The sequence below is a fragment of the Protomyctophum parallelum genome (genome assembly GCF_964188405.1).
Source record: "Protomyctophum parallelum genome assembly, chromosome: 23".
NCBI classification, from domain to species: Eukaryota; Metazoa; Chordata; class Actinopteri; order Myctophiformes; family Myctophidae; genus Protomyctophum; species Protomyctophum parallelum.
The window spans coordinates 29,650,002-29,663,883 of record NC_139715.1 but is presented as its reverse complement, the minus strand read 5'-3'; the positions used below and the strand labels follow the sequence as shown (position 1 = coordinate 29,663,883).

Below are 13,882 nucleotides of genomic sequence, written 5' to 3'. Positions count from 1 at the left end.
ATGACATATGATATCAAGGCATTTAAGTAATGTAATAAGTTGCTATAACCCCGTACAAGTGATAGCATTGTCAATGTCAAATAGCAGGCAGGTTGTCGACTTGGTATAGATACATAGATTGAAATAAGAATGTCTAAATGTAGCACAAACATAATACAAGTATAATATAAGTATATACAAATTAAGCAAAGAAGAAAAAATCAATGATTTTAACTATTATAAAGCTACCAGCAGTCTAATGGCCATGGGTGCAGTTCCGAAAGCTGCCACTAGGTGACAGTAAAGTCGTTGGCCTGCACCCGCAGGCTGCAGCCGTTACCTTCTCACAGGACGTCCATACGACGTCCATACGACGTCACACAGACCTCTCTCTCTGTAAACCACCACCAACAACCAACCAACCAGCCGTCCTAGTCGCCGTCCCAGCCAGACGTCCATACGACGTCCAGAGGACCTGACAGTCAAACTCAGGATACGACCATGATACGTTGCAAAAAGACGTCCATACGACGTCACTCAGACCTCTCTGTAAAACCCACCCAAAAGAGTCGTCCTAATCGGCGTCCCAGCCAGACGTCCATACGACGTCCATACAACGTGGTCGATACGACCTGACAGTCAAACTCAGGATACGACCATGATACGTTGCAAAAGACGTCCATATGACGTCCATACGACGTTGACAGGACCTGCTGCATTCCCCCCTTAGCCAAACGGAAAACGCCCATTCGGACGTAATGACATTTCTGGCCACAACGTGGGTGTCAATACGCTGTGGCGCTGTTCCAAATTTCACTGCAATGTGAAATTATTTAAATTTCACACACACACACACACACACACACACACACACACACACACACACACACACACACACACACACACACACACACGCGCACACACACACACACACACACACACACACACACACACACACACACACACACACACACACACACACACACACAAGCTGTCTGTATTGTACCCAACTACTTTTTATGTATGTGATGTATTGCCATGCTTTTTGTTCTTGCTTCATGTAAATCGCTCTGGATTAAGAGCGTCTGATAAATAAATGCATAGATTGTAAATTGTAACATGCATAGAGGGAAAACGAGAAGAAGGGGGTGAAATATAGATACAAGCAAAGATGAAGGAAAAGCATTAACTCAAAGAGTCAAAACAGAGCAACATATAAAAAGACAATAAGCAGTATGTGGGTAGGATATAAGGGCCAAGGTAAACTAAAAGTTTCTAATCTAAAATGAGAGAAGATCTAGCAGTGATTCTCAACCCGTTTAATTGCAAGGACCCCCCTCAGTTTGACATGCATTAGTCTACATACAGACCCCCATTTAATGTAATTTCTATCTCTGGGACCCCCAATTTATATTGTAAAATCCATGTTAATTTAACTCTGAGAGTGTACAACATGGACCTGTTCCATTTCTACACTCTCAGAGTTACAGACCCATAAGGGTCCATTTGGTTCCAAACTATCATTTAGCTGGGGAGGGGGACCTCCTGGAACTCCCTCCCCAGACCCCACTTTGAGAGTATAAGACAGAGTTGTGACATTGAGGGGTCAGAACACTGAGCGGCGCTGTTCATGCAGCCTGGATGGAGAGGGACGAGCTGGAGTTGGAAATATATTGTTTTCAACGAGGGGCGGCGCAAATATCAGCTATTTTAGGTCATGTGTGCAACAAGACAACTGTTCAGGTTCTAAAAATGTCTTCTAAATCCTGACCGTTTTCTGAAAAAGCTATGTTTCTGTCAGTCGTTCTTTGATTTTTTTAAACTAGCAGACCTACAAGCTCACGACCCACGAGCTTGTTGTAGGTCTGCTATTTTTCAATAGCTAAAGCATAACATAATGCTATACCACCAAAAGGGGTTCCCGCCCCAAATGGGTTAAAGTATTGTGGGCTACAGTGACAACTAAAGCCTCTGTAATGTTTATGTTGTACTATTTGCTATTACTGCAAAACAATCTAAAATACAGTTCTAGTATAGGTAAAATAGCCATACTCCATAGTAGTATGTTTTTATATTTTTCCAAAAAGAATACACACAGCCAATAGTTATTGAACCTAAGGCAACTAAAACAATTGTAAAGGTAGTTTGCTGTAGTTTACTTTGAACCTGCATGCATACAGGCCTCTCTCGCCTTGCCTTTCCAGCTGAGGGGCGAAGACACCAGGCGACCGCTCACTCACCGACGGTGCGAATCGCGCCGTGCGCACAATCTCTCGTCTTTGCATTGACTTCGTATGTAATACCGATTACAACTGTGCACGTTTGAACACACAACAAGAAGTATTTGGTTGAATATATTTATTATAAATAACAATATACATTTCAACGTACTGAACTGCTGTATGTGCGTGAGAGAGTGTGTATGTGTGTGTGTGTGCGTGCGTACTGCGTAGCAGTGCTTCCCAAACCTTTTTAACCAAACTAGTGAAAATAGCAGATCTAAAAGCTCACAACCTGAAAGCGACGTGTTGTGAGCTTGTAGATCGGCCGGTTTTCCAGCTCATGGAATTTCTTTGATTTCTTCAAGAAATCACTGGAAGAAATTAATTTATTTTTTATTTTTATTCATGCAATTCTTTTGCTTTTTGGGAATGAAGAAATAATAAAAATAAAAGAGCCATAAAAATGGGTCCGTGATCCACAAATGGGTCCCAAGCCATAGTTTGGGAACCAGTGGCGTAGCAGCACATAATAAACAGTTAAATTAATGGCGACCACATTTCGTCCAATCAGAGTCAAGAGAGAGAGACTCCTCCTTAACCCCACACTGTCCTCCGTGGAAACAGAAGGATTGGGGGCGTTCCCCGTACGCCATGCGGTCCAGGGTGGAGTTGACCCACCAGCCATTCGCCCTCTGCCCATAGAGTAATGAAAGGATAGAGACTGAACCAACGCTCCAACCACTAGGGGGCAGCAGAGTGCTTCAACCTTGGAGAGCCTCACTGGGGGCTGCCGCTTGGCACAGCGTCGCACTATGATGATGTCATGGGGAAGAAGTGAACGTGCAGTGTTTGGTTTTCAGTAAAAAAAAAAATAATAATAATGCACGCTCATCTAGCGCCGCCCCTGTGGTCGGAGGAGGGGACACAGAGGACAGCTCAGTAGCGCCGCCCCTGTGGTCGGAGGAGGGGACACAGAGACAGCTCAGTAGCGCCGCCCCTTTGGTCGGAGGAGGGGACACAGAGGACAGCTCAGTAGCGCCCCCTCATGGTGAGAGGCAGGGACACATAGGACAGCTCAGTAGCGCCCCCTCATGGTGAGAGGCAGGGACACAGAGGACAGCTCAGTAGCGCCCCCTCATGGTGAGAGGCAGGGACACAGAGGACAGCTCAGTAGCGCCCCCTCATGGTGAGAGGCAGAGACACAGAGGACAGCTCAGTAGCGCCCCCTCATGGTGAGAGGCAGAGACACAGAGGACAGCTCAGTAGCGCCCCCTCATGGTGAGAGGCAGGGACACAGAGGACAGCTCAGTAGCGCCCCCTCATGGTGAAAGGCAGGGACACGGAGGACAGCTCAGTAGCGCCCCCTCATGGTCAGAGGCAGGGACACAGAGGACAGCTCAGTAGCGCCCCCTCATGGTCAGAGGCAGGGACACGGAGGACAGCGAAGACACCTCCCAGTAGAGCGAGCGCGACAGGAAGAGCTGGTAGAGCGTTACCATGGAGATGGACTGACACAGGATCACCCCAATGGTCACCACCTGGGGGGAGAGGGAGGGAGGGAGGGCGGGGGGGGTATGGGGAGAGGGGGGGAGAGAGAGAAAGGGAGGGGGGGGGTGGGGGGGGGGGGAGGGAGGAGGGAGAGAGGGGGGAAAGAGCGAGAGAGAGGGAGAGGGAGATCAGATCAACGCACACACACACACACACACAGCATCAGATAGCATCATCTTTGCTAACCCAAACAACGTCTGTGTTGAGCACATCCAAATGCCTTCGGTTAAACCAACAAAAGGTGCGTGCGTGCGTGTGCATGTGCGTGCACTAACCTTCATCCTCTGGTGCTCGTTGAAGATGACAGAGATGAACATCAGGACAGGATGACACAGGAACCACAGGAAGCAGCCCTATTGGTCAGAGACACGTCATGTGACCTGTGCAGTGTTAGGCAGATCCATCTAATAGAAGAGTTGTGACATTGAGGGGGCAGAAACCGAGCACTGGAGCGCTGTTCATGCAACCTGAACCGAGACAAGCTGGAGTTGGAAATGCATTGTTTTCAACGAGGGGCGGCGCAAATATCACCACTTGTAGGCAATGTGTGCAACATGACAACTGTTTCAAAGTATTGTACAGTGACAACTAAAGTTTCTGTAATGTTTATGTTGTCCGATTACTACAAAACAATCAGGCACAGGGACTTAAGATCATTATAGCTGGGCTGTTGCCTAGCCCAGGCGGTCCCAGGCTTACTTATCTGCGAAAAGAAAAGCCTGGTCACAACGTAAGGCAGAAAAGCTATCGGCGGATGTAGCCTATACCGTCCGGAACATCCGTCAGATGTATTTCCCCCGGATACGATATTTTCCCGACCAATCACAACACTTCCTGAGAATGTAAACTGATTTGTAAAGCATCAACGTCATTTCCTTGGGCGATACTTCCGCTAAAATCCCGCCCAAACAAATGATATAGCCTCTACAGCGTATGGGTCTTGCCCAGGGTGGCTGTTGCCCTGAGTCCAGTGCATTTCTGCCTACTTCCGGTCGCTGTGAGTGTTTGTTTCCCAGCATGCACGGCGCACCGCGGCGCGGCCGTATACCTTAGCGAAGCAGAGGTAGAAGTCCCTCTTCAGTGCGCTCCTCTCAGTGGCGGTGATCTGGTAGAGCACAGGGGCCAGCAGGAGAGCCAGGCCCACCCGCAGCACCATCAGAAGGACCCCCCGCCATGCTGCGCTGGCCCCCGGGGACCCCCATGTGCTCCGAGCCCCCCCAGGACGAGTACTGGTCCCAGAGCAGGAGCACCGCCTGAAAGCACACACGTAGCGCACGCACGCACACCACGCACGCACACACACACAGAGATTGTGCATTACATTCACCCATTCACAGGAGGAGTTACGTTGACGAGGGGGGAGGAGTTACCTGCGCTGGGACTCCGCCCACAGCCAGGGCGGTTGGCGAGGGGGGAGGGGTTACGTTGACGAGGGGTTAAGTTAACGAGGGGGAGGGGTTACGTTGACGAGGGGGAGGAGTTACCTGTGCTACGACTCCGCCCACAGCCAGGGCGGTTGACGAGGGGGAGGAGTTACCTGTGCTAGGGACTCTGCCCACAGCCAGGGCGGTTGACAAGGGGGAGGAGTTACCTGCGCTATGACTCCGCCCACAGGCAGGGTGGTTGACGAGGGGGAGGAGTTACCTGTGCTAGGACTCCGCCCACAGCCAGGGCGGTTGACGAGGGGGAGGAGTCCCACTGCAGCGGTCTGGACTGAGGCTTCTTGCCGCGGCTCAGCGTCCAACCCACGCACAGACTGATGAGCATGTAGAGCATGGAACTCTGGGAAATGTAGTCACACACTGAGACAACACACACACACACACACACACACACAGATGAGCATGTCAGTCTGTGTGGAGAGGAGAGGAGAGGAGAGGAGAGGAGAGGAGAGGAGAGGAGAGGAGAGGAGAGGAGAGGAGAGGAGAGGAGGAGAGGAGAGGAGAGGAGAGGAGAGGAGAGGAGAGGAGAGGAGAGGAGAGGAGAGGGAGGAGAGGGGAGGAGAGGAGAGGAGAATACGTACATTGAGCCAGACTCCCCATCATTGGGAGGCCGACACCGTCTCTGGAGTATCTGCAGAAATTAAGAAACACAAAGACAGCAGAAAATAAGATGTTAGCCCATTTCGACCTGAGGACGATTCTACACATTTTTATGAGAACCCTGTGTTTCTATATCAGTCGTTCTCAAACATTTCATGTCAAGGACCCCCAAAATATATGAAATTGGCCGCCGACCCCCACATCTGAAAATGCTGTTCCAGGAACCCCTCGGAAGCAAAGATTTGAGTTTGAAACGTTCGCTCTGAAAGAATATATATAAAGATTTGCGGCACATTTTCAGAATTTTTCAAAAATAGCAGACCTACAAACTCGGAGCTTTGAGCTTGTGCTTTGAGCTATGAGCTTGTAGATCTGCTATTTTTTCAACAGCTAAAGTACAACATAATGCTTAAACCACCAAAAGGGGCTTCCCGCTCCAAAATGGGTTAATATGCCATTGTCTCTGAGCTTGACCACGTGTTCTTTTGGTAGGGTGAACATTGCTAGTATTTCAGTGGTTCTGAACCAGGGGTCCTTGAGGGGGTTCCAGGTGGTCCCCATGCAGCTAAATGATGGAGAGTTGCTAACCAAAGGGACCCTCATACTGTAGATCTTTAACTCTTGAGAAACCTTTTTACACTCTCAAGGGTTACATTATTGTCGACACAATTAGATAATGTAGAGAAGAATTGAATCTGAGAGGCTAAATGTCATCAAATGGTGGTCCGTGGCTCAAATGGGTCTGAGAGGCTAAATGTCATCAGATGGTGGTCCGTGGCTCAAATGGGTCTGAGAGGCTAAATGTCATCAAATGGTGGTCCGTGGCTCAGATGGGTCTGAGGGGCTAAATGTCATCAAATGATGGTCCGTGGCTCAAATGGGTCTGGGAGGCTAAATGTCATCAAATGGTGGTCCGTGGCTCAAATGGGTCTGAGAGGCTAAATGTCATCAAATGATGGTCCGTGGCTCAAATGGGTCTGAGAGGCTAAATGTCATCAAACGGTGGTTCCGTGGCTCAAATGGGTCTGAGAGGCTAAATGTCATCAAATGGTGGTTCCGTGGCTCAAATGGGTCTGAGAGGCTAAATGTCATCAAATGTTCCGCGGCTCAAATGGGTCTGAGAGGCTAAATGTCATCAGATGGTGGTCCGTGGCTCAGATGGGTCTGAGAGGCTAAATGTCATCAAATGGTGGTCCGTGGCTCAGATGGGTCTGAGAGGCTAAATGTCATCAAATGGTGGTCCGTGGCTCAAATGGGTCTGATAGGCTAAATATCATCAAATGTTCCGCGGCTCAGATGCTGAATAAATAATGGATTTTGAAATGAAAAAGGTTGAAAACCAAAATTGAGAAGAGGCAACTGAAGTGACTGAAGTTCCTATGCACTGTGCAGATACTGCCACCTACTGGCCACAATACAAGCATGTAAACCAGTGGTTTTCAATCCTTTTAGGCCAGTCAGTCTGAGATTTGACCCAAAATAAATCGTTTAAGGTTATCATGATTCTGAATCCATTACATGCATTGGTTTTGCACGAAGAACACTCCTTTGGGCTAAATTAGGCCATAGCCACTTGCCCAAATGTGTTGACCTCATCACATTTGGGCACATTGTGGGCAAGTGGCTATATGGCCTAATTTTGCCCAATGAGATGGAATGGATACAGAATCATGAATAACCCATGACATGCTTCTTAAAGCATAATTAACATTAGATTTATTTTGCCTAATAGGATTTTAATGATACTCCAACTTCCAACCCCTAGATTTACCATGATCCAAAATTTCTATCATTCTCAATTTTTAATATGTTTTTTGGATGACGCTTAGATTAACTGTCCTATTTGGTATTTGAGCCAGAGCCATCTACTAGAAGAGTTAGGACATTGAGGGGGCGGAAACCAAGCGCTGTTCATGCAGCCTGAACTAAGCCAGGCTGGAGTTGGAAATACATTGTTTTAAATGAGGGCGGCGCAAATAAGAGCTATTTTAGGCATGTGTGCAACATGACAACTGTTTTAAAGTATTCTAACAGTAACAACTAAAGTCTCTTTAATGTTTATGTTGTACTATTACTACAAAACAACATAAAATAAAGGGATTTAAGATCATTAAAGATGGGCTGTTGCCGCCTGGGTCCAAAGCATTTCTGCCTACTTCCGGCCCAGGACTTGTCCCCATTCTCAATAGAGCGTCGCAGTCCCTCCCCCTTTCAGAACAACGAGTGGCCCAGGAAATGAATCTCAATGCATTTTCCTCAGAAAGCATTTAAGCGTCGTATGAAGCCAACTCTTGTCGTGACAAATCATGACAACACACACAATATTTTGGACCAAACAAATAATTACAAAGAAGAAAAACAACAAAAAAAGTGTTGTAACCTGCCGTTTTTTTCTACTTTCTAATTCTTTGTTTGGCCCGAAAATGTGTGTTTGTTGTCATGATTTGTCACGACAAGAGTTGGCTTTGTCCGCGGCGTAAAAGGTCTTTAAATGAATACTTTCTGAAATGTCTATGAGGAAAATGAATTGAGATTTATTTCCTGGGCCACTCGTTGTTCTGAAAGGGGGAGGGACTGCGACGCTCTATAGAAGTCTGTGTAGGAGAGCCGCCATTGGACTGAAGCCCCATGAAGTGAACAGCAGTTTGCGTAGCTCTGTCTCTATCCAAGGCTCTGATTTGATCACCATGTGATGAGACATATAGCCTTTCCCGTCCTGATTGGGTTAAAGATAAGAGCGAGCGTATACCTGGCCAGGTGTGCGTAGCTGCAGAGGGCGTGGCCTATCTGCAGAGCCACGGCATTGGACAGCACCTTGAGCACAGAGTGCATGGGCCCGCCCTTCTTCAGGGCGTGGCACAGCGGCTGCACGTAGATACACGACGCCACGAAGTACGCCAGGACCAACACGAAGTAGAAGGTATGGAGGCCTGGGGGGGAGATCACAACACACACACAGCTTCAGTAGAAGGTATGGAGGCCTGGGGGGGAGATCAGAACACACACACAGCTTCAGTAGAAGGTATGGAGGCCTGGGGGGGAGATCACAACACACACACAGCTTCAGTAGAAGGTATGGAGGCCTGGTGGGGGGATCAGAACACACACACAGCTTCAGTAGAAGGTATGGAGGCCTGGGGGGAGATCACAACACACACACACACAGCTTCAGTAGAAGGTATGGAGGCCTGGGGGGAGATCAGAACACACACACAGCTTCAGTAGAAGGTATGGAGGCCTGGGGGGAGATCAAAACACACACAGCTTCAGTAGAAGGTATGGAGGCCTGGGGGGGAGATCAGAACACACACACAGCTTCAGTAGAAGGTATGGAGGCCTGGGGGGGAGATCAGAACACACACACAGCTTCAGTAGAAGGTATGGAGGCCTGGGGGGAGATCAAAACACACACACACAGCTTCAGTAGAAGGTATGGAGGCCTGGGGGGAGATCAAAACACACACACAGCTTCAGTAGAAGGTATGGAGGCCTGGGGGGAGATCAGAACACACACACAGCTTCAGTAGAAGGTATGGAGGCCTGGGGGGAGATTAAAACACACACACAGCTTCAGTAGAAGGTATGGAGGCCTGGGGGGAGATCAGAACACACACACAGCTTCAGTAGAAGGTATGGAGGCCTGGGGGGAGATCAAAACACACACACACAGCTTCAGTAGAAGGTATGGAGGCCTGGGGGGAGATCAGAACACACACACAGCTTCAGTAGAAGGTATGGAGGCCTGGGGGGAGATCAGAACACACACACACAGCTTCAGTAGAAGGTATGGAGGCCTGGGGGGAGATCAAAACACACACACAGCTTCAGTAGAAGGTATGGAGGCCTGGGGGGAGATCAGAACACACACACAGCTTCAGTAGAAGGTATGGAGGCCTGGAACGGAGATCACAACACACACACAGCTTCAGTAGAAGGTATGGAGGCCTTCAGATAACATCATCCTTTATTTGCTAACCCAAACAACGTCTGTGTTGAGCACATCCAAATGCCTTCGGTTCAACCAACAAAACGTGTGTACGTGTGCGTGTACGTGTGTGTGTGTGTGTCTGTGTGTGTGTGTGTGCGCGTGCGTTACTGCTGAACGATTCTCCACAAGAATTGAGATCACGGTTCTCATTTTTGTCCATGAAACTATGTATCGTCTTTAGTCTGTAGTTGCTGAACATTACTACATTAATTATATATAAATATGTATCGTCTTTAGCCCATTCTGAACATTCTGAACAAGCTCCATAGCTCATAGCTTGTAGGTCTGCTATTTTTGAAAAATCGAAGAACGACTGACATTTTTAGAATCTGATCTCAGGTCAGAATGGGTTAATCAGACCAGTGTGTGTCCAGTGGAAACCTCGTATGAATCTGATCTCAGGTCAGAATGGGTTAACACGGGCTCATCTTGCGTGTGTGTGTGTGTGTGTTCTGATTGGCCGCTGACCTGCCTCCTCTGCGCTAAAGTGATCCAGCGGGTTTCCTGCTGAGTCGGCGTTCAGCGCCACTACGGTGAATCTGAGATCAGACTGAGAGAGAGAGACCTCGCCTTCCTATGGAGAGAGAGAGAGAGAGAGAGAGAGAGAGAGAGACAGAGAGAGAGAGAGAGAGAGAGAGAGAGAGAGAGAGAGAGACAAGAATGTAAGAGAAAGTTCACCCAAAAATCTCATTTGAAGGGAGGAGCGCCCCCTGTGTTTATATCGGCCACATGACGACTTATTATACGTGCTCATTTAGTGCAGGGGTTCCCAAACCTTTTCACGTCAAGGACCCCCAAATTGACACTAATTAGCCCGTGGAACCCCATTTGAAAAGATATGCCAGGGACCCCCATAAGAGGAGATTTTTACGGCTCTAGCAGTGATGCTAACCCGTTTTATTTCGAGGACCCCCAGTTTGACATGCATTAGTCTACGGACCCCATTTAATGGTATTTCTATCTCTGAGACCCCCAATTTAGATTCAAATCAATGTTAATGTAACTCTGAGAGTGTACAACGGGTCCATTTGGTTCCATTTGTACACTCTCAGAGTTACAGACCCATAAGTATCCATTTGGTTCCTAACTATCATTTAGCTGGGGACCCCCTGGAACTCCCTCAAGGACCCCTGGGGGTCCCCGGACCCCACTTTTGGAACTAAACACACATTAAGGCCCATAGACCTATAGTAATTAGTAATAGTAATTACCTGACATGTGTATCTGTCCACATAGACAGCCTGCCAGGCCGTGGGAGAATACTGGCGAGGAATGGTCTGGTTGTTTTCATCTTCACTGAGAGAAACTGGGAGGGGAGGGGAGGGGAGAGGCGAGGAGAGGAGAGGAGAGGAGAGGAGAGGAGAGGAGAGGAGAGGAGAGGAGAGGAGAGGAGAGGAGAGGAGAGGAGAGGAGAGGAGAGGAGAGGAGAGGAGAGGAGAGAGGAGAGGAGAGGAGAGGAGAGGAGAGGAGAGGAGAGGAGAGGAGAGGAGAGGAGAGGAGAGGAGAGGAGAATTTACTATTCGGTCACATGTTCCATATACTGTTTTTTGCTACTGGGGCTTTGCAAACGTGAAGCGAGAAACGGAGGCGTTGTCGCCTGGATCAACCACAGGTCTCCTCCAGGTCTGTTGAAGAGCGGCGCAGCAACGCAAGCGTAAAAAAAAAGAAGCTAAACAGAATCCAGGTCTGGTGAGTCTCGGAGGGGGGCGTGTGCACGAAACGAGCACGCGCGCAACAAATTCACGGGACCGCGCTCACGTAAATACGGCGCACCGCAACTTCTTCGAGCAAAAACGCAGGTCTCATTGAAAATGAACTATAGGCGCGTTTTATTCCCGTTTGCAAGGCCCTTAACCCATTCTGGGCGGGAGCCCCTTTTTGGTGGTTTACCCCCCTCAGGCAAGGAGCCCATTTTGGGGTTCTGTACACAGTATGTACAGCATTGTCATGTAAATGTGATGCTGCTATATTAAAAGCTTTTCAGAAGACTTTAGGTCAGGATTTAGAGGCGTTTTTAGAATTGGCAGAGAGAAAAGCCTGGTCACAACCTAAGGCAGAGAGAAAAGTGTGTGTGTGTGTGTGTGTGTGTGTCGTACTGGTCAGCTGGGCCTTGGTCAGCCTATCAGAGCAGCTCAGGTTGTCCAGGCCGTCGTCCGTCATGTCAGCGTAGAGCAGCAGCCTCGACTCCTTCTGCACGGCCAGGCGAGCGCTGTCCACGCTGACCACCAGCACACCGCTGGCCCCTAGTGGACACACAGAGACATGACAACATCAGGACTCCCAAATCAACATGTATTAGGGCCACGGAGCCCACATGTGAAAACATATGCCAGTGACCCCGATACGGGAGGATTGTTACGGCTCTAGCAGTGATTCCGAAACATATTAATTTCAAGGACCCCAAGTTTCACACGCATTAGTCTACGGACCCCCTGATTTAATAGCATTTCTATCTCATGGTAGACCAATTTATATCGTAAAACCACTGTTAATTTAACTCTGAAATGGATCCTAACGGGTCCACATAGCCACAGTCCTCTAGGGGGTCCAAGGACCTCCACATAGCCACAGTCCTCTAAGGGGTCTGAGGACCTCCACATAGCCACAGTCCTCTAAGGTGTCTGAGGACCCCCACATAGCCACAGTCCTCTAGGGGGTCTGAGGACCTCCACATAGCCACAGTCCTCTAGGGGGTCCGAGGACCTCCACATAGCCACAGTCCTCTAAGGGGTCTGAGGACCTCCACATAGCCACAGTCCTCTAAGGGGTCTGAGGACCCCCACATAGCCACAGTCCTCTAAGGGGTCTGAGGACCTCCACATAGCCACAGTCCTCTAGGATGTCACATACTGTATATCCCCTGACCTCTGTAGGACATGTTGTCACTAGTTATCGTCACACTTTATTATTATTATAAGCTACCTAACTTCCGCTGTGATTGGCCGAGCTTTCATAACGTTTGTAGTAGCTAATTGGCAGTTGTTGGTTACGTAACCAATATAATATAAAAAACAAGTGTTTTTTCTTAATTGCAACTTTTCTAGTCATTATTATTAATATTATTGTCATTGTTAATATTGTTATATTAATATTTCATTATTATTATTACCTTGGTACATGAAGGAGGTGATGAACTGCCCATGGCTCTGTCTGGCCACTCGGCTGTTGAAAAGTCCACTCACAGTTTTGGCAGACGCCCCCTGGTGGCCGCAGAGCAGCAGCACAACCACATGAAGCAGCGGCAGCAGCAGCGCTGAGGAGGATGTTGTCAACAACATGGTTCAGTCACTCAATTCATCATGAACACAGCATCATCCATTAATAAGGACAGCGGTGCAGAGCACAGGGCGGCGGCGTGCATCAGTTAAAATGATGATATGAGTCCAGTTCTCTGTGAATCTCTCTCTCTCTCTCTCTCTCTCTCTCTATCTCTGGATCAGTAAGGTTGCCAGATCTTGCGAGAGAAACAAGCCAAACCGCTCTATGAAAACAACAAAACCAAACAGAAGCGACTATAGGCAAGTGGTTCCCAAACTTCTTCATGTCAAGGACCCCCAAATTGACACTAATTACTAGCCCCGCTGACCCCCATTTGAAAAGATATGCCAGGGCAGGGACCGCCCCATTAGAGAAGATGTGTACGGCTCTAGCAGTGATTCTCAACCCGTTTAATTCCAAGGACCCCCAGTTTGACATGCATTAGTCTACGGACCCCCATTTAATGGCATTTCTATCTCTGGGACCCCCAATTGATATTGTAAAACCAATGTTAATTTAACTCTGAGAGTGTACGAATGGAACCAAATGTTTGATTCCATTTGTACACTCTCAGAGTTAAAGACACATATGTTGGTTCCAAACTATCATTTAGCTGCCTGGGGACCCCCTGGAACTCTCTCAAGGACCCCTGGAGGAACCAACCACTGTAGTACTGTATAGGCCATTATGATATGCAGCACCCTGACTTAATTTATTTGGCTATTTGAAAATAGCTGCTATTTTCAACAAGAACAACAATATCTGTGGGGGAAAAGAGGATTTGTGGAATCTGTTGTCATTTTGACTAAACGACATTTTAGAAACAAGACCAAATAAACAACTAC

General features: G+C 48.2%; 1 protein-coding gene across 1 annotated transcript; it reads right to left on the bottom strand.

Annotated features, from left to right (window-relative positions):
* Nucleotides 1-2,639: 2,639 nt before the first annotated feature.
* gpr180 (G protein-coupled receptor 180) lies at nt 2,640-13,185 on the bottom strand. Its single transcript, XM_083758709.1, is given in 11 exon segments — nt 2,640-3,739; nt 4,025-4,102; nt 4,798-4,917; nt 4,919-5,002; nt 5,394-5,551; nt 5,773-5,822; nt 8,541-8,721; nt 10,248-10,353; nt 10,991-11,085; nt 11,876-12,022; nt 12,889-13,185. Coding segments are annotated over 11 exon segments (1,329 nt in total). The 5' UTR covers nt 13,058-13,185; the 3' UTR covers nt 2,640-3,598.
* Between the last annotated feature and the right edge of the window lie 697 nt (nt 13,186-13,882).